This window comes from Anser cygnoides, chromosome 15, assembly GCF_040182565.1.
Source record: "Anser cygnoides isolate HZ-2024a breed goose chromosome 15, Taihu_goose_T2T_genome, whole genome shotgun sequence".
NCBI classification, from domain to species: domain Eukaryota; kingdom Metazoa; phylum Chordata; class Aves; order Anseriformes; family Anatidae; genus Anser; species Anser cygnoides.
The window spans coordinates 12,001,031-12,019,300 of record NC_089887.1 but is presented as its reverse complement, the minus strand read 5'-3'; the positions used below and the strand labels follow the sequence as shown (position 1 = coordinate 12,019,300).

General features: G+C 69.9%; 2 protein-coding genes across 3 annotated transcripts; one reads left to right on the top strand and one right to left on the bottom strand.

The window, feature by feature from the left end:
- Positions 1 to 986: 986 nt before the first annotated feature.
- On the bottom strand, positions 987 to 5,770 carry GLIS2 (GLIS family zinc finger 2). The gene is made up of 6 exons (XM_066977537.1): positions 5,536 to 5,770; positions 3,038 to 3,413; positions 2,705 to 2,881; positions 2,359 to 2,492; positions 2,018 to 2,136; positions 987 to 1,921 (listed from the first exon to the last, which is right to left on the bottom strand). The coding sequence occupies exons 2-6, from the start codon at positions 3,392 to 3,394 to the stop codon at positions 1,128 to 1,130; spliced, it is 1,581 nt and encodes a 526-aa protein (XP_066833638.1). The 5' UTR covers positions 3,395 to 3,413; positions 5,536 to 5,770; the 3' UTR covers positions 987 to 1,127.
- A 980-nt stretch (positions 5,771 to 6,750) lies between these two features.
- Positions 6,751 to 17,605, top strand: TFAP4 (transcription factor AP-4). 2 transcript variants are annotated; one of them, XM_066977541.1, is made up of 7 exons: positions 6,751 to 9,103; positions 13,270 to 13,435; positions 13,634 to 13,732; positions 14,069 to 14,239; positions 14,554 to 14,691; positions 15,939 to 16,097; positions 16,219 to 17,605. In XM_066977541.1, the coding sequence occupies exons 1-7, from the start codon at positions 9,015 to 9,017 to the stop codon at positions 16,411 to 16,413; spliced, it is 1,017 nt and encodes a 338-aa protein (XP_066833642.1). In that variant the 5' UTR covers positions 6,751 to 9,014; the 3' UTR covers positions 16,414 to 17,605. The 2 variants fall into 2 exon arrangements, with proteins under 2 accessions (XP_066833642.1, XP_047923708.1); XM_048067751.2 differs by lacking the exon at positions 6,751 to 9,103 and adding an exon at positions 10,178 to 12,952.
- The last annotated feature ends 665 nt before the right edge of the window (positions 17,606 to 18,270 follow it).

Below are 18,270 nucleotides of genomic sequence, written 5' to 3'. Positions count from 1 at the left end.
CCCGTGCTGGGGGTGGTCGTGGCCCCGGGTGAGTGCGAGCGGTCCCTCAGAGAGGGAGGGTCAGGGCTGGGGGAGCAGGGATGGAGCTCAAGGGGCCTCAGGGCACCTCTGTGGGGTCCCCATCCCCGAGGCTCCTGCCCCTTGGTGCTGCTGGCAGAGCCGAGCAGGGGCCCTGTCTGCCCAGCCGTACTGGGGCTGCCCAAAATCTCCGTTTTGCCACAAGGCCTGGGCCAGGATGGGCTCTGCCTGCGCTGCACAGAGCCTGGGCAATTTGCAGCACCAAGCCTGCACCGGTGCCGCCCCACGGCGTGGGGGCACATTCAGAAGCTTGCTGTGGGGCTGGCCTGTCCCACGGCAGGACACCCTGTGGGTCCCCTGCCAGGCAGGGTGGCCCGGCCATGCCAGGAGAAAACACCGCCCCGTTGGGGCCCCAGGGAGCCGGCACGGCACCGAGCCACCCGGTGCCAACGTGCCGCTGGCAGCTGCCCGCAGCCCTGCCCGCGCCAGGCACCCTGCCTGCGCTGCCTGCATGCGCTTGCGTTACATGGTTAGGTATGAACATAGCTAAACACAGTGGCTCTGCCCCGGTGCGGAGCCGGTGCGGCGAGCGGCACACGCGGCCGTGTGCCTTGTCACGGGGAGGGCCGGGGAGGCGGCGCGGGGTGGCCCAGCCGCGGAGCGGGCGTTTGGGGACGGGCACCCAGGAGCCGCGGGAGCAGCCCCCGAGCTGTCACCCTGCTGTCCCCACGGCAGCCCCGGGCTGACACCGGCGGGGCCGAGGCCTCGGGCAGGGAGACGCCAAGTCAGCGACAGCAGAAGAGCCCAACAGGGGCCCCGTCAGAGCAGGGGTCTGGTCGATAAATAAATAGCGGCGTCTCCGGCTGCCGAGGCCGGGGCTGGGCGCAGAGCAGGGCCCCCCAGGCCCACCCCGCGGGGCCGTGGCGCTCACGCCGAGCAGCAGCACGGGGTCGCGGCTGGCTCTGTGCGCCGAGGGATTATTGCTATTCTCAGAAGAGTCCGATCTTCTTTCGTGAAGGTTAGAATCGTGCGCAGACCCGCTGCTGGCAGAGGCAGCACCGGGGGTCTTGGCGTGTCCCCCCCCCATTTTCGGGAGCGGGGCCGGCCCCTCAATTCACCACGGCCGGCTTGAGCAGCAGGGAGCCGGGTGGGATGACGACCCAGCCAGGCGGCAGCGCCTCGGGGGGGCTGCTGGCCGCCCCGATGCCAGCCGACAGGTCGAGCACAGCCCCCGGCAGCAGCGCCAGGCTCTCGGGGGGGGCCCGCAGGCGCCCCAGCTCCGTCCTTTCGCAGCCCGGCTTGCGGCTCTCCGGCCCCTTGCCGCCCTTGCGGCCCTCGGCCCCCGCCGCCTTCTCGGCCTCGGCCTTGGCCCCGCCGGCCAGCAGCGACATGACGGGCAGCCCCAGGCCGCCGGCCGCGAAGGGCGAGGACAGCAGCGGGCTCTTGGCCAAGTTCAGGGGGCCGCCGTTGAGGGGCAGCGCGGGGCCGGGCAGGGCGGGCAGCCCCCCCGAGCCCCCCGCCCCGCAGCCCAGCGCGCTCAGGTCGAGCGGGGCCGGCGCCAGCGGGATGGGCAGCCCCGGCAGCCCGTGGGGGGCGAAGAGGGCGGCGGGGTTGGGGATGACGAGCTGCGCCCCGTTGACGTAGGGCACGTCCGCCGAGCCCAGGGGCGTCTTGGGGGGTGGGTGGCCCTTGAGCATCTCCTGGTGCTCGTGGGACACGAAGTGGCCGTGGGCCTTGATGTGCTTGCGGAGCGAGCTGGGGTCCGTGTAGCGCTTGTGGCAGCCCGGCATCTTGCAGTAGTAGGGCTTCTCCACGTAGTGGGTGCGGGTGTGCTTGAAGCGGTCGCTGGAGTTGGAGTAGCGCTTGTTGCAGCCTTCGTAGGGGCAGATGTAGGGCTTCTCGCCTGCGGGACGGCATAGTGCCGGGTCTGGCGGGGCCGGACGCCTCCGCCACCCCCCCGCCGGGCCACCCCCCCCACACTCCGGCCCCGCACCCTGACCTGTGTGCGAGCGGTTGTGGATCTTCAGGTTCTCCAGGCGGGAGAAGCTCTTGTTGCAGGTGGGGCAGCGATGCGGCTTCTCGTTGGTGTGCGTCCGGATGTGGATCAGCATCTTGTACCTGCACCCGCAGCCGTCAGCTGGGGGGGCCGGGCCCGACCCCAAACCCACGCCCCCCGCCCACCCCACTTTGCCACCTACCACAGCTCGCGGGGACACCCGGTGCGGTCACCCAGCGCCATCCACCCTCACAGCCCAGCCCTGCCCGGGGGTGCAGCGCTGCGCCCCCAGCCCCAAAGTCCCCCATGGAGCCCGAGGTGTGTCCCCCCCCCTCCGCACCCACCTGGCGTTGAAGCCCCGGCCGTGGCGGGCGCAGCCCTCCCAGTGGCAGCAGTACCCCGCGTCCTTCTCGGGCTTGACGTGGAAGTCGTTGACGTGGTCCACGAGGTCTTGCAGGAGGTCGAAGAACTGGTTGCACTGTGGGCAGGAGGCTGGGGGTGAGGGTGGGGGGAGGGCTGGGGACCCTCCATGCCCCTCCAGGTCCCCATCCCTGAGGACCCCCCGACTCCCATGCGTGCCCTGTGCTCAGCGTGAGGGGCTGGGGAAACGCATATGACCCCTCGCATCAGCCCCCTCCTCCAGCCCTATATCGGCTGCCCCCCAGCCCCACATCCCCCCCCCCAGCTGACCTTGGACCAGCGGCAGACGAGCTGTTTGGGCAGGGGCAGCTCCGGGGAGAGGCGCTTGTCCTTGGGGGGGGGCAGGAAGGCGGAGGAGGGCAGGTGCAGGGCCCCCCCGGCGCTGAGCGGCAGGAAGAACTGGAAGGAGCTGGGGATGCCGTCGATGTAGCGCAGGGACTGGAAATCCTGCGGCAGAACCCAGGGGGACGGCAGTCGGGGAGGGGGCCAGCCCGCAGGGCCATCCCCCCCCCCCCCGACCCAAAAAAAAGAAATGGGGCGGCTCGGGGATGCCAGGAGGGGGGTCGTGCAGGTGGAGAGGGGGGGGGTCCCGGCCGTACTCACGTGGGGGACGGCGGGCAGGGGCAGGTCGCTCGCCCCCGGCCTCTCGGGGGACAGCGGGGCGCTGCCCCCCAGGGACTCCACGCCCGGGGGGGGCGAGAGGCTCAGGTCCATGACGGGCACGGGGGGGAAGCGCCCGTCCCGCTTCTCCAGCAGCTTGGAGTGTGCCAGGAGGCCGGGGGCCGGCCCCGCCCGGCGCCCCCCCCGCGCCGAGCCCCGGCTCTCCCCGGCCGGCGGGGCGTCCTGGCGCGGGGGGGCGCGGGGCCGGGCGCAGGGGGGGCCCCGCTCCCGCTTGTCCCGGGCGGCCCGCAGCTTGGAGATGCTCAGCTTCAGGTCCAGCGGCTCGTCCAGCGAATGCATGGCGGCGGCGGGCGGGGGGCTGCGGGGAAGGAGGACGGCACGGTGTTTGGGGGGGGGGGGGGGTCACCACCGCATCGCCCGGCCCGGCCCCCCGCCGCGGGGGGGGGGGGGGGGTCTGGCACGGGCTCAAGGCCGCGGGGCGCTGGCACGGGGCCGGGGCCGTGCCGGTGTCCCCGTGTCCCGGTGTCCCCTCCCGCGGCGGGCAAAGGGCAGGGCGCAGCGCGGGGGCGACGGGGGGGGCACGGAGGAGGGGGGGGGGGGGGGGGCGCGGGGCCGTGCCCGACCCCATCCCCATCCCCCGGGGCGGACACGGCCCCGTTCCCCGCCCCCCCCCCCCGGGGATTCCCCCGCGACCCCCCCGCCCCTGCGCCTACGGGGGTGGCCGCCGGGCCCCCCCCACCTCCCGCGGTGCCCCCCCCCCAGCCCCCCCCCGCCCTTTCCCAGGGGCGGCGGCGGCTCCAGCCCCGCCGTGACCCGAGCGCGTTGGCCCCAGCCCCGGCTTCCTCCCCCGCCGGGGCCCCTCCGCCGCTGGGGCCGGGCAGGGGCTGCCCGCGGCTCGGCTCGGGGCCCCCCCCGGCTCCTCCTCGGCCCCCCCCCGCCCCTTCCCACCCCCCCCTCTTCCCCGGTGCCCCCCCCTCCCCTTTCCCCAGCCCCTTTTTCCTCCATCCCGGTGTGTGCGCGCGCGGGGGGGGGGGGGGGGCGTGGGGCCGGGCAGGGGGCGCAGCGCACCCAGCACACGTGGCACCGTGGGGCCCCCCCGCGTCCCCCCCCCACAACACACCCACGCCCCCCCCCCCCCCCCCCCCCCCTTCCCGCTGCCGTTGCCGCCCCCCGGGGGGCCCGGCCCCCGCCCTGCCCCGCCGCCGGGGCCCCCCGCGCTGGCCGGGCTCCAGCGCGGCGCAGACGCTGAGGAATGCGGAGGAGCCGCGGGGGGGGGGGGGGACACGCAGGGGGGCCCGGCCGCGGGGGTGGGGAGACCCCCCCCCACCGCACACACACACACACACAGACACCCCCCGCCTCGCCCCCCCCCGGCCGGCTGTGGGGCTGGCCCCATGGGGGTGAGCTCCCTCCCGCCCCATAGCAGCTGGGGGAGGGGGGGGCTGCATAGGGTGGTGCCCCCCCCCCCACGGGGGCCGTGGGGCCTGCCCCACTGCAGCTGGGGGGCTGGGGGGGGGCAGAGCCCCCCTGCCCCATAGTTGGGGCGCTGCCCTGAGCCCCCCCCCCCCCCCCGCCTCTCCCTGCACCCCCAGGACGGACAGGCGGCACCCACGGGCGCGGGGCCCCACGGCACGCACTGGGGGGGGGGGAGCCGGGTGTGCGGCGTGGGGGCTGACCCCACGGGGGGGGGGGGGGGTCGGGACACGGGGGGGGCCCAGGGGAGGGGCGCAGCCCCAGGCGCTTTAAAACGCCCAAACCCACGTCTGGGGCCGCTTCCTCTTCCTGCCACCCGCGGCCCCCGCCCCACGCGGGGATGCGGCGATGGAGCCTCGCGGGGCGGCGGGGGGGGGGGGGGACACGGGTGGGGTCTGGGGGGGCGACGAACCCAAACGCTGCCGGGACGCGGCCCTGTGCCAGGCCGGTGCCCAAGAGCGGGCGGCCCCCGCTCTGTCCCCGTGTGTGTCCCCACCCCACTCGGGACGGGTTTCGTGGGGTGCCGTTGGGGGGGGGTCAGGGGGAAGCGGCTTCTGTCGGGCAGCTGAAATGGCTCCGGGGGGGGGGGGCCGCCAAAGCCTCCCACGGCCTCGCTGCGGGGACAGCCGGGGGTCCCCGGGCAGCCCACAGCCACCCCGCTCCGGGCAGTGGGGGGATCGTGGGGGGGGGGGGACCCAGCGACGGGGTGACATCACCGCCCCCCCCCCCCAATAAATAAATAAATATAAATAAAAAATAAATCGCCGCCCGGATAAATAAAGCCCCGAGCATCCCCCCCCCCCCCCGCCACCGCCAGCAGCGCAAGGACGGAGCCGGAGGGAGGACGCGGTCACGGGTGGGTGACACAAAAGGCGAGCGGCTTGCGGGGGGGGGGCACGCCGGGAGCCCCCTGGGGGGGCTGTCACGCGTCCGGGGGGGGACCCACCAGCAGCACCGGCACCATCATCACCATCATCACCCCCCCCCCCCCCCGGACCGCTGCCTACCTGCGGGCGGCTCAGCGCGGGGCTTGGCGCACGGCCCCCCCCCGCCGCGGGGCCAGCGGGCGGCTCCGCCACATCTGCGAGGCGCCGAGCGCCGGGGCCGGGGGCGGTGGGAACGGCGGGGCCCCCCCCCCCGGCCGGCCGGCAGCCCCGGGGCGGGGCGGGGGCTCTGCCCGCCGTGATTTATGGCCGCCCCACCGAGCGCCCCGCTAGGACCGGCCCCGCCGCGCCGCCGCCCCGGCAGCCATTCGCGGGTGGGAGCTGAGCGCATGCCTGGGCCCGCCCCGGGGGCCGGGGGGGGGGCTGCGGGTTGTTGGGGGGGGGGGGGCACACGGACGGACACACGGACACACGCGGACACGGAGAGAGCGGCGGGGGAAGGGGGAAGGGGGAGCCCCGCTGCGGGGACGCGCACACGCGTGGACGCTGCTGCCCCGCGGGGGGGGGGGGGGGGCTGTGGCCGTGCCCGGTGTCACGCGTGGGGGGGGGAAGAAGAGGAGGAGGGGGGGGACGTGGCGCGGGGACCCCCCCCCCCCCCCTCCGGATGCAGGAAGCGAATCCCCCCGGCCCGCCCCCCCCCCTCCCCTGCTCGGGGGAACTCGGGTGGGAGGGGGGGGGGGGGCGAATCTCCCGCGTGACGCCAGCGCCGCTCCGTGACGTCACGGCCTGGCAGGGCCTCCCTATGACGTCACCCCCCCGCGGTGCGGCTGGAGGAGGGAGGGAGGGAGGGGGGGAAGGGGGCGGGATGGGGCGGGGGGGGGGGGGGGCACACGGGGGGGTTGTCCCCGGGGCTCCTTCCGCAGGCAGGATGTGGCGGCTTGGCCCGGCTGCAGGGCCGCGGGGGGGTGTCCCCGCTGTCACGCCCCACGCGTGTGTTTGGGGGGGGGGGGGGGATCAGAGCTGAAAGCGGGGCACAGCCCCGTGGCGGGTGGCTTCCAGCCCCCCCGGGGACATCCGCCACGGCGTTGTGCCCCCCCAGGGGAGTTGTCACCAATGTGCCCCCCCCCCCCCCGTACACCACCGTCCCCCTGTGGGGCCTCCCAAAATCCCACTGTGCCGTGAGCCCCGTGGTCCCCAAAGCCACCTCTGAGCCCCACAAGTGCTCTGAGCCCACCCCCCCAAGGCCCCCCAGCCCCCCAAGCCGCCCCCTGCCCCCCCCCAGCCCCATTTGGCAGCCCCACGGGGACGGAATGGGGTGGGATGGGGACGGGGGTGGGGACAGGACAGAGGGGGACAGGGTCAGATGGGGTGGCACAGGATGGGACAAGGATAGGGTGGTTGGGATGTGATGGGGGTAGGAAAGGATGGGATGGGGACAGATGGGACAGGGCAGGATGGGATCAGATGGGGTGGCACCGGATGGGATAGGACAGGATGGGATGGGGATAGGATCGGATGGTGTAGCACAGGATGGGATAGGGATGGGACAGGGATAGGAAAGGACGGGATGGGATAGGATGGGATGGGATAATGGGATAGGGATAGATGGGATAGGATAGGATGGGATAGGATGGGATGGGATAATGAGATAGGGATAGATAGGATGGGATGGGATAGGATGGGATGGGATAATGAGATAGGGATAGATAGGATAGGATGGGATGGGATAGGGTCGGATGGGATAGGATGGGATGGGATAGCACGGGATGTGATAGGGTCAGATGGGATGGGAACAGGACAGAGCAGGATAGGATCAGGTGGGGGTGGCAGAGGATAGGATAGGGATGGGATGGGGATAGGAAAGGATGGGATAGGATGGGATAGGGTCAGATGGGATATGGTGGGTTGGGATGGGGACAGACGGGATGGGATGGGGTCAGGAGGGGATGGCACAGGATGGGACGGGGATGGAATGGGGATAGGAAAGGATGGGATGGGATGTGGTAGGAGAGGATGGGACAGGAATATGAAAGGATGGGATTTGGTCAAATGGGATACAATGGGATGTGATAGGGTCAGATGGGATACAATGGGATGGGGACAGGACACAGAAGGATAGGATCAGGTGGGGGTGGCACAGCATGGGATAGGGATGGGATGGGGATAGGAAAGGATGGGGTAGGATGGGATAGGGTCAGATGGGACAGGGCAGGATGGGACGGGGACAGGATGGGACAGGGATAGGATCAGATGGGGTGGCATAGGATAGGATAGGGATGGGATGGGGATAGGAAAGGATGGGATAGGGTCAAATGAGGTAGGTTTGGATGGGATGGGATGGGGACAGGACAGAGCACGATAGGGTCAGGTGGGGGTGGCACAGGATGGGATAGGGTAGGACAGGATGGGATAGGATGGGATGGGACGGGATGAGGACAGGACAGAGCAGATAGAGCCAAATGGGATAGGAAAGGATGGGATAGAGTCAGATGGGATAGGAAAGGATGGGCTGGGCTGGGCTGGGCTGGGACAGGATGGGACGGAGATAGGAAAGGATGGGATAGGGTCAGATGAGATGGGATAGGCTGGGATGGGGACAGGACAGAGCAGGATAGGGTTGGGGGGGTGGCACAGAATGGGATAGGAATGGAATGGGGGTAGGAAAGGATGGGATGGGGTAGGACAGGATGGGACAGGGACAAGAAAGGATGGAATAGGGTTGGCTGGGATACGTTCAGATGGGATAGGGTCAGATGGGATGGGATGGGGACAGGACAGCAGAATATGGTCAGGAGGGGGTGATGCAGGATGGGATAGGGATAGTATGGGGATGGGAAAGGATGGGATGGGATAGGATGGGATGGGATGGGGACAGGAAAGGATGGGATAGGGTTGGATGGGATACGTTCAGATGGGATAGGGTCGGATAGGATGGGATGGGGTTAGGACAGCAGGATATGGTCAGGAGGGGGTGGTGCTGGATGGGATAGGGATGGGATAGGGATAGGGCCAGACGGGATGGGATAGGGCCAGACGGGATGGGACAGGACAGAGCAGGATAAGGTCAGTTGGGGGTGGCACAGGACGGGACAGGGATAGGATGGGGACAGGAAAGAACGGGATGGGGTAGGACGGGACGGGACAGGGTCGGACGGGACGATGCCAGGACCCGGCAGGCCACAATCCCGGGGGTGCCACCGGCCGCGCCGGGGCCCTGCTCGGCCAGCACGCGTCGGGGCAGCACGGCACGGGCACGGGGACGGCGGCCGGGGCGTTGCGGGCAACGCACCGCCCGCCAGGCCGCCCGCGAGCCCTTGCGATCCCCGCAGCGCCCCGGCTCCCCCTCTACACCCCCGCCCCGAGCCCCCTTCGCCCCCCCGAAGCCCCTCTCCCCCCTCTCCCCGGCGGAGCCCGCGCCGTCCTTTGTTTACATGGGCCGGTGGCTGGCGGAGGCGGCGCCGCCGGGGGAGGGAGCGCTGCTGTGCTCTCCCCAGCTGTTTCCCGCCTTGTGAGACACACGCACACGCACACTCACACCCGCACACGCACCGCCCGGCCCCGCACGCCGCTCCCAGCCCGGCCCGGCGGCCGAGCAGCCCGGCATGGAGTACTTCATGGTGCCCGCCCCGAAGATGCCCTCCCTGCAGCACTTCAGGAAATCCGAGAAGGAGGTCATCGGCGGGCTCTGCAGGTGGGGCACGGCTCTCCCCGCGCTTATGCCCCTTTCCACCATTTTCTCTCTCTCTTTTTTTCTTTTTATTATTATTATTATTTTATGCTTTTAAAAAAAAAAAAATTTCTCTGTATTACTCCCCCCCCCCCCCCCCCGCCCCCAGCCGCGCTCCCGGGGCCGCCGCTCCGCACGTGGGTGCGCGCCCGGGGGCGCCGCGCACATGGGGCCGGGCCCCGCCAGCGGCCATGCGGCCTCCGGGGGGGCCCCGCCGCCGCTGCTGGCGGTGCTGGGGCGGCGGGGAGACAGAGGGGGGGCGGCACCGGGCCGCCCCGTGCCCCCCGGGGACGGGGATGGGGGGCAGCGGAGCCCGGAGGAGGAGGAGGAGGGGGCCCGGGGGCGCCCCGGCGGCGGGCGGCGGGGCCGGGGGGGCGGCGGCGGGGGGCGTGCGGCGGGGCCGGGGGGGTGTGTTTACTGCGGGCCCGGCCGTGACTCTGCAGCCCTCCCGGAGGAGGCGGGCCGGGCCCGGGGCTGCCGGGACTTGTAGTGCGGAGCCCGGCCGCGATCCGCGGGGCCCCGCCGCACAAAGCGAGGCCGCCCCCGGGGGTGGGGGGGAGGGGGGGGGGGCGGCTGCGGCGGGCACGGGCCCGGCCGCGGGAGGACGAGGACGGAGGGGAGGAGGAGGAAGGGGATGGCGGCCCCGATCCCGGCCCCGGTCCCGGCCCCGGCCCCTCCGCCCCGCCCTCGGCCCGGGTGCGGCCCCGGCGGGTCCCCACGCGGCTCCATGGCGGCCCGGCCCTGCGCGGGGCCTGCTCGGGCCTCTGCCGGGCCCCCGCGCACACGCACACAGACGTGCACACACACACATGTACACACACACACACATGTACACACACATATACACACGCACACCGACACCCACACGGCCCCAGGCCCGGCTGCGGCGTGGGCGCCGTGTGGACGTGGCCCCCTACAGGGGCTGGGGGGTGCCCGGGCCTGCCCCAGGGCGCGGGGAGCTCGGGGGCGCACGGCCTGGGGAGGCGGGTGCTGCCCCCGGGGGGCTCGGGGAGCTGGGGTGCGCCCTCCTTGTGAGCTTGGGGAGCTCCGGGACGCCCTGCCCGTGAGCTCGGGGAGCTGGGGTGCGCCCCTCTTGCAAACTCGGGGAGCTTGGGGACACCCTGCCTGTGAGCCTGGGGAGCTCAGGGATGCCCTGCCCACGTGCCTGGAGACACCCTGCCTTTCCTGCGAGCTTGGGGGACCCAGGTGCACCCTGCCTCGGAGTTTGGGGACACTATCCCCTTCGTGCAGGCTTGGGGACTGTGTGTACGCCCTGCCTGGGAGCTCGGGGAACCTGGGTGCGTCCTGCCTGCAAGCTTGGGGAGCTCGGGGACACCTTGCCTTCGAGCCTGGGGATGCCCTACCCTGCCTGCGTGCATGGGTAGCCCCAGGGATGCCATACCTGTGAGCTCAGGAAGCTTGGGGACACCCAGCTGGCGAGCTCAGGGTGCTCGGGTAAACCCTGAGCTCGGGGACACCCTGCCTGAGAGCTTGAAGAGTGCAGCAACACCCAGCTTGGGAGCTTGGGGACACCCCGAGCTTGGGAACACCCCGAGCTCGGGGACATCCAGCCCACCGGTGCAGCCCAGGCTGGGAGCTGCAGGCACCGACAAACACGGGCTGGCACAGCGGGGCGCCCGCAGAGCCCCGGCACGTCCTCATGAGTTGTGTGGTGGCGGCCGGCTTTGATCCCCCGTGGTTTTGCTTTCCTCGAGGTCCATGCGAGCGTTGGTGTCCCCGCCAGGTCCCACGTGGGTACAGCCATGCAGCTGGAGAGGGAAGGATCAAATTCTACCCGCCCAGCCCACGCCTCGTGTCCGGGTGCACCCGCGGCACGGGGTGGGGGCTGTGGGCACCCCGGGGCTTCTCCCCGCCGTGGCTTTTATGGCACAAGCGCTTCCGTGCACAGGAGCGGCCGGAGCAGGAAGGGAGAGCCCGGGTGCGCTGCTGGCGCGTCCCAGCACGGCGGGGCTGGAGCTGGGGCTGGATCTGCCCCGCTCGGGGCTCTGCCCCCGTCCCTGTGGCTGCAGCACGGCCGCCGTGGGCAGGTGCGGGCAGGCAGCAGCCGAGCACCGTGTGGAGATGCCGGTGTGGAGCCTGCTCCCAGGGCGGCACTGGGCGCCAGGACAGCTTCTGAATCGAGGCCTTTCTTTTTCCCCTTTCTGTATTTAGCTGTCACTTTTTAGGTCTCTTCCCAGGAAGAGCAGCTGGGGAAGGTTACGAGAGGTCTGCTGGTGAGGAAACGGGCTCTTCCTCCTTTTCTTGTATTTAAGAAACTGGTTCCGCGCTGCCCGGCCTGAAACATCCCCATCTAATTCCCCTTGTGGGCTTGCAGCTGGTGGCTCTCGGGCCTGAGAGGCATCAGTGCAGGATGACGAGGGGCAGATCCTGCCCTTGAGGAGGGACGGTGACCTTGGCAGCCTCCACACTCGCTCTCGGCAGGGTTGTCCCCACGACGAGGGGACGTGAGCCCGTGCCCACTGCTGTGGCTGCCCCAACGTCGCGCCGCGTCCTAACGGCCGCGATGGGCACATGCGGGGCAGAGCCCCAGGACCCATGCAGAGCCCCGGGGCACCCCTGCGGAGCTGTGCCGGGGGATCCGGTGCCTCCAGTGCTCCTCACCCAGCGCCAGCCTGCACCGCGGCGCTGTCTGGGCAGCCGGGCACCGGCGTCTTCCCCGTCCCCGTGGGCTGAGCCAGGACCTTCCCCAGACACACGGCTTTGCTTCCCAGCCTGAGCGAGGCGTTTGGTGGCACGGTCCCGGCTCCCCGTGCTGGAGCTGAAGATAACACCATGGCCCCGCACCCGGCGCGATGCAGACGAGGGGCGAGAGGCGGCGGGGAGGCTCGGCTCGCTGTGCCTGCACCGTGGCGTCAGCCCCGGCGCTGCTTGGCACCTGGACGCATGTTAAAACGCAGGCTGGGGCCGTGCACGGCGCTGCTGCCTGCAGGGGAAGGCCAAAGCCCCTCTTATCTCGCCTCGTGCCGGCCGCCTGTCCCCTCTGTTTTGTCTTCGGCATTTCGCAGCTTTCCTAGCCCCGGCTCTGCACGGAGCTGGGCGCCTGGCGGCGGGGGCAGGCTGCGGCACACGTCGCCTGCTTTGGTCTTGGTGCCTGGCTGTCGCCCCAGCATTCAGGGCTCTGTGTTGCTCGCCGCCCTGCTCGCTGCCCCGTGCCACCGTCACTGTCCTCTGCGTGCCAGCACCCCACGGGGTGAGGAGGCGCAGGGTGCGCGTGCTGCCCCTTCCCTCCCGCCGCGGATCCCCTTTTGTTCTGCTCATTTATTGACCACTGCTTGCCAGGATTCAGTCTCCCTGCTCCCCGCACCACCTTGGGGCTGCTGAAGAAGCCGAGCCGGGGGGAAGAACCGGGACCCCCCCAGCCCTGGGCTTCACCAGGGCGCAGCGCCCGGCCGGGGCACGTTGGCGGTGGCCGGCGGTGTTTCCCGGCCCAGCTGTGGGGCGAGGGCGCGCAGGAAGCAGGCGGGAGCTGCGGCTTCGGGCGGGACGGGGGCTTCTCCGCTGGGAGCTGTCATCTGGAAGCCATCAGCGGGGCGGAGGGAGCCGCCTTCCCGGGGCCACACACGCTGGCCGGCCCCGCGGGGACGCAGCCGGCGGCCTCGCCCTCCCGCCCGCGCGGGGTCCCGTGGCCCCTGCCAGCGCGTGGGCACGGTGTGGCACGGCCCCGCGGCTGCTCAGAGGCGATGCCGGCGGAGCAGGCACCCGCATGTGGCCCCGGACAGGCCGTCTTTGCTCACGGGGTGTCCGTCAGTCCCCCTTCCTCCCGGCTTTCCGGAGCTTTCTGGAGCCCTGCGGGTACGGGAGCATTGCCAGCTTGCCCCGACAGCAGCGTCACGCAGCCTCTCCCCGTCCTGCACAGGACAGAGGTTGCGCTGCACCCCACCTGCCTGCAGCTGGAGCATTCGCCCCGCCGGCTCAGCTCTGGCCGTGCTGTCGGGATTCGGGTCTGCCCTCCCGGAGGGTTCTCCCCACGGTGTTCCCCATCCTTTCCGCCGCTCGGGGGTGCAAATCGAGACAGTGCGGTGCTGGGGATGCAGAGCACAAACGGCCGGTCCCTGGGGGACGCACGGGGGTGCAGCCCCCCCACCTCTAACACCCAACCTCTCTCGCAGCTTGGCCAACATCCCGTTGACTCCGGAGACCCAGCGGGACCAGGAGCGGCGGATACGCAGGGAGATCGCCAACAGCAACGAGCGAAGGCGGATGCAGAGCATCAACGCTGGTTTCCAGTCGCTGAAAACCCTCATCCCGCACACGGACGGGGAGAAGCTCAGCAAGGTGAGCCGGGGCTGCGGCGATGGGTGACGCAGGTGTCGGTCCCGCACCTTGTGGTTTCCTACAGTGCTTGTGGGGCGATGCCTGAGAAGGGCAAAGTGGGGGTCGCTGGCTGCAGGGAAATCCCAGGGGAGGTGCGGGGCAGGGGGCTCGGGGAGGGACCGTGACTGCTGCCTCACCGCCCCCCCGGCTCTCCCGCAGGCGGCCATCCTCCAGCAGACGGCGGAGTACATCTTCTCCCTGGAGCAGGAGAAGACCCGGCTACTGCAGCAGAACACCCAGCTCAAGCGGTTCATCCAGGTGCTGCCCCAGGCGCTGGGAGGGGACAGTCCTGGGGGCTGGGGAAGGGACGGTTCCCGCTGCTCAGCACTTCGCTGCTGCTCCTCGGGGTCCATCCTAGGACATGGAGGGGGGGGAGATGCCCTGCCCTCCTGGCAGGCCGGGGGAGCGGATGGAGGCACTGACCCCACACGCTGCACATGTCCCCAGGAGCCCCTTCCCTTGTGGGGAGCCCTGGGGTGTGCTGGGGATGGCCACAGGGGTGGCACTGCCCAGCCCTGGTCCGGGTGGAGGGCTGGGAGAGGAGGGCAGCGCCAGGGCTGGGCCCCGTCCCCTGACTCCACGTCCCCGTGGCAGGAGTTCAGCGGCTCCTCCCCGAAGCGGCGACGGGCGGAGGACAAAGACGAGGGCATCGGCTCGCCGGACATTTGGGAGGACGAGAAGGCCGAGGACCTGCGGCGGGAGATGATCGAGCTCCGGCAGCAGCTGGACAAGGAGCGCTCGGTCCGCATGATGCTGGAGGAGCAGGTGAGGCCGCGGGACGGAGCCGGCCGTGCGCGGGGCGGGCTCGCCCTCTAGCGGGCTGTGCCGTGGGGATGCTGGAGATGGTGCGGGTCCGGCTGCGTGGCTGGGACGAGCCCCTCTTGTAGCGAGCCCCTCTTGTAAGGAGAGGGCTCCGCTGTCCAGCTCCCTGTCCCCAGGCTCGGCCGTGCGCTCTCCGCCTTGTCTCCACATCGTCCACCCCGTGGCTCCGTGCCCGGGGACATCCCAGCTCGGGTCAGGGCAGCGTGCACGGCATGGGCTGTGCTCCCCCAACACGCCAGGGCCCTCTCTGCTGGCAGGTTCGCTCCCTGGAGGCCCACATGTACCCCGAGAAGCTGAAGGTGATTGCTCAGCAAGTGCAGCTCCAGCAGCAGCAGGAGCAGGTGAGGTTGCTGCACCAGGAGAAGCTAGAGCGCGAGCAGCAGATCCGAACCCAGGTGAGTGCGGACGCATCCCACCACCTGCCTGGCTGCGGGGACGCCCTGGCAGCCCCCGTCCCTGCAGGCTTTCCCCCGGGATGCGCGGGGCGGTGAAGCACAAGGGGTCAGGGCAGTTTGATGATGTGCTTGGCACCTGTGGGAGGCTGGGGTGGGCAGCACTGTCCCGGCAAAGCGCCTGTGTTAGGAAGCTTGGAAGGGGTTGGCGCCGAGGGTTCACGTCTCACTGGGGGACTCCAGCTGATTTTTGGGGATGCCAAAACTGCTCGCTGCCGCCTGCAAGGCTGGGACGGGCAGCAGGCATGCTGGCAAGCATCGCTGCCTGGCAGAAGTAGCAGGACTGCAGGGATAGGAGCCTTCACCCCTAGGGGTGGGGAGCGTAAAAGGGAGTGAGGAAAACTGGCTTCCTCTGTCATTTGGCTTCTGCAGAGATGCTTCCCTGCAGGAGCCCTCCCAGCCACCTCCTGGGGAAATTCAGCCTGTTTTTAGGCGAAGGCTCCTTAGCCTCCTGCGAGGGCAGCTCTTTGCACCCGCTGTTTTAGCGGGGATCTTCGAGGGGTGCGGCATGTTCCCGGCTGAGCAGGTCGGGACGATAGCAGGGCGAGCGCACAGCAGCCGCTCGGGTCTGGCTTTAAGCCTCTGCCTGCCCGAAAACCGAAAGCTTCAGGATACGGGGGGGGGAGGAGGAATTCTTCCAGTTCATCTGGATGCCTCCTGCTCTGCCAAAGCAAAGCTGACTGCAGCTTTCAGCTGGCGTCCTCTTGTGTCCATCTAGGACGGGCGAGCAGCAGCTGATGGAGCTTTTACGGCCTTTTGGCAAGCGGCGCTCCCCATCGCCGCCTTGCCCGGCTCCAGGGGCTCCTGACCGCCGTGTGCAGTTATGGGGCTGCCCCTCTTCTGGTTCCCTCCTCGCTTCGAGCCACAGTTATCTCAAGTGAAAACTGGGCATGGAGCACGGCAAAACACCGCTGCGAGCGGGAGGGACGGGTTAGGGCACTGCTTCCGTCCCTGATAACCAGCGTCAGGGTGGCCACGCGGCCCCCAGCACTGGTCCGGGGCGCAGACCAGTGTTGGGGTGCGGGGACCTGGGGATGTTCCCTTACAGATCACAGCTCTGGGTAGGGCAGAGGCAAAGGGGACGAGGGGTTTGGGGCAGGAGCTGTCGCCCTGGGTGGGGGGGTTTCCCCAGAGGCTCGCCCGGAGGGAGGCTTTGCCATGCTGACGGGGGGGTTTGCTTCTGTGCCCAGCTCCTGCCAGCACACGGTCCCCCAGCGCCCACCCACCACCCCACTGTGATCGTACCAGCACCGCCTCCCTCCCATCACGTCACCGTGGTCACCATGGGCCCATCCTCGGTCATCAACACAGTCTCCACGTCCCGGCAAAACCTGGACACCATCGTTCAGGTAGGGAGGGCTGCGGCATTGCAGGGGGGAGCGCCACAGGGTGCCCCGGGGATGTGGGGGTCCCCAAACCCGACGTGAGGGGGGTGTCACCATCCTGACGGCCGTCGGTTGCCCCCGGCAGGCGATCCAGCACATCGAGGGGACGCAGGAGAAGCAGCTGCAGGAAGAGGAGCAGCGGCGTGCCGTCATCGTGACGCCCGCGCGCGCCTGCCCCGAGCCCTCCGCCTCCGACACCGCCTCCGACACGGAGGGCAACGACAGTGACTCCATGGACCAGAGCAAAGAAGACCCCTCGGGGGAAGGGGAACTGCCCTGACACCCCCCGGCCAGCAGCCGGGGCGGGGAGCGGGGCGAGGGAGGGAAACGTCAGAGAATATGCTGAAATTTTTAAAAAATACGATGCGATTTGGGTCTCTTTTATGACCTTTTTCCAATACTGTAAATCAGAGCGCTAGAACCAGGCGACGTTCGCTGCTCACTTCCCAGCGAGCGGGGAGCCAGGGGGGGCCGGGGCGGGGGGGCGGCGGCGGGCACTCGAGGGGGGACAGAACTGGAACCGGGGCTCGGGGTGCAGCCGGGGTTTGGGCCGGGCGGGGGTCAGAGCCCCCCCAGCCCCCCGGTTTCATCAAACTCGCCCCCCACCCACGGGAAATCCTGCAGAACCAAAGCCGGTCCCGGCGTTCCCGCTGGCAAGCGGGCACCGTGCCGGCCGGAGCCGGGTTTCCCTCGGGACGCCGGGGCTGGGGGGGGGGATGTCGGTTGGGATTTTGATTTCTTTCCACCTCTTTTTGCTTTGTTTTAAACTTTTCGTTTTTTTAAGCAGGGGGGGGCAGACTCCAAGCGACGCGGTCGCAGACACAGCACCGGTTCTCCCAGAGGGACGGGGACCCCGGCTCGGGGTGCGCCCGCCCCGCCGCGGCTCCCGCTCCCCACAAGCATCCTGCACCGTGCCGGGGCGAGGATTCCCACCCACCCCGAGAGCAAACACCAGCGGGATGCGGCTCGTCGGAGCACGGGCTGCCCGGCACGCCCAGCCCCGGCCCCGCCGCGGGGACGGGGTTTTGGGGTTCCGTTTTTGGTGCCGGCCCTGTGGGGCTCCCCTTCCCTCTCCCCTCCCTCCTTTAAGCACTTAATCCGGTTTGCGGGGTTCGTCAGGTGAGAAGAGCTTTTCTGTTTCGTGGTTGTGTCGCTTCTGTTTTTCGTTGTGGGCGGGGGGGGCCCCACTTTTGTCCCGCCTCTGCCCCCCGCCTCTGCCCCCCTCACCCCCCCGTTTGGCTGTAGGGTTTTAGGCCAGTCGTGTGTAGAGCCTTGTTGGTATTTGGTAGGTTCCTCCCCCACCACAGCTGTTTCTCTCTCGGTTTCTTTCATTTTTTTGTATTTTTTTTTACGATTTTCAGGTCTTTGTGTTCATTGAGAAGCTATTATATTTTGTTAAGAAAGTGAAAAAAAAAAAGAGGCTTGTGCCTTTGTAAAGAAACAAAATAAAGTTTGTACTTTGTTTTTTAGAAGCTCTGCCCCAGCGTTATGTCTGTGGGGGCTCGGGGACAGAGTGGATCCAGCCGTGGGGACGCTGTCCCCTGGAAGCCGCCGGGATGTGGCAGGAGGGTGCCAGTCCCGGGGCCGTGTCCCACGCCAGGGGGCTCTGGGGCTGGTTTTGACACCGTGTCTCAGCTGGGGGGGCTGGGGAGGGGATTTCTGTGCCCACCGGGGGCCCAGTGTGCCCCAGGATGGGGGTGCCAGGATGGGGGTGCCCCGTGAAGCACTGTGGTTTGGGGAGGGGGGCACACCACTTTTTCCCAGGGCTTTTTGGGGGCACCCCCACGGGCCAGGCTCTCTGTCTCCCCCTCTACCGTGGCCACCCGTGGTGCCTGGCAGGGGCCGGATCCTGCTTCCCCACTGCGCCCCTCTCCCAGCGCAGCCCGTGGCCTCCTGCACCATTGTCCCCATCCCCACCACCCCCTGCTCTTGCTGGGCTTTGGGATGGGGGAGAACTTTCTCAGATGTCCCCAGGACGCTGAGGGCTTGTCCCCATCCCTGGGGACAGCTCTTGGCACGGGACGGTGACCCCACGGGCAGTGCCACCTCCCCGACACCAGCCCTCCCCGGGTTGCAGCGCTGCCGCCCCTGTCCCCGTCCATGTCCCCCGGCTGCGGGCCCCCGGGATCGGCGGCGG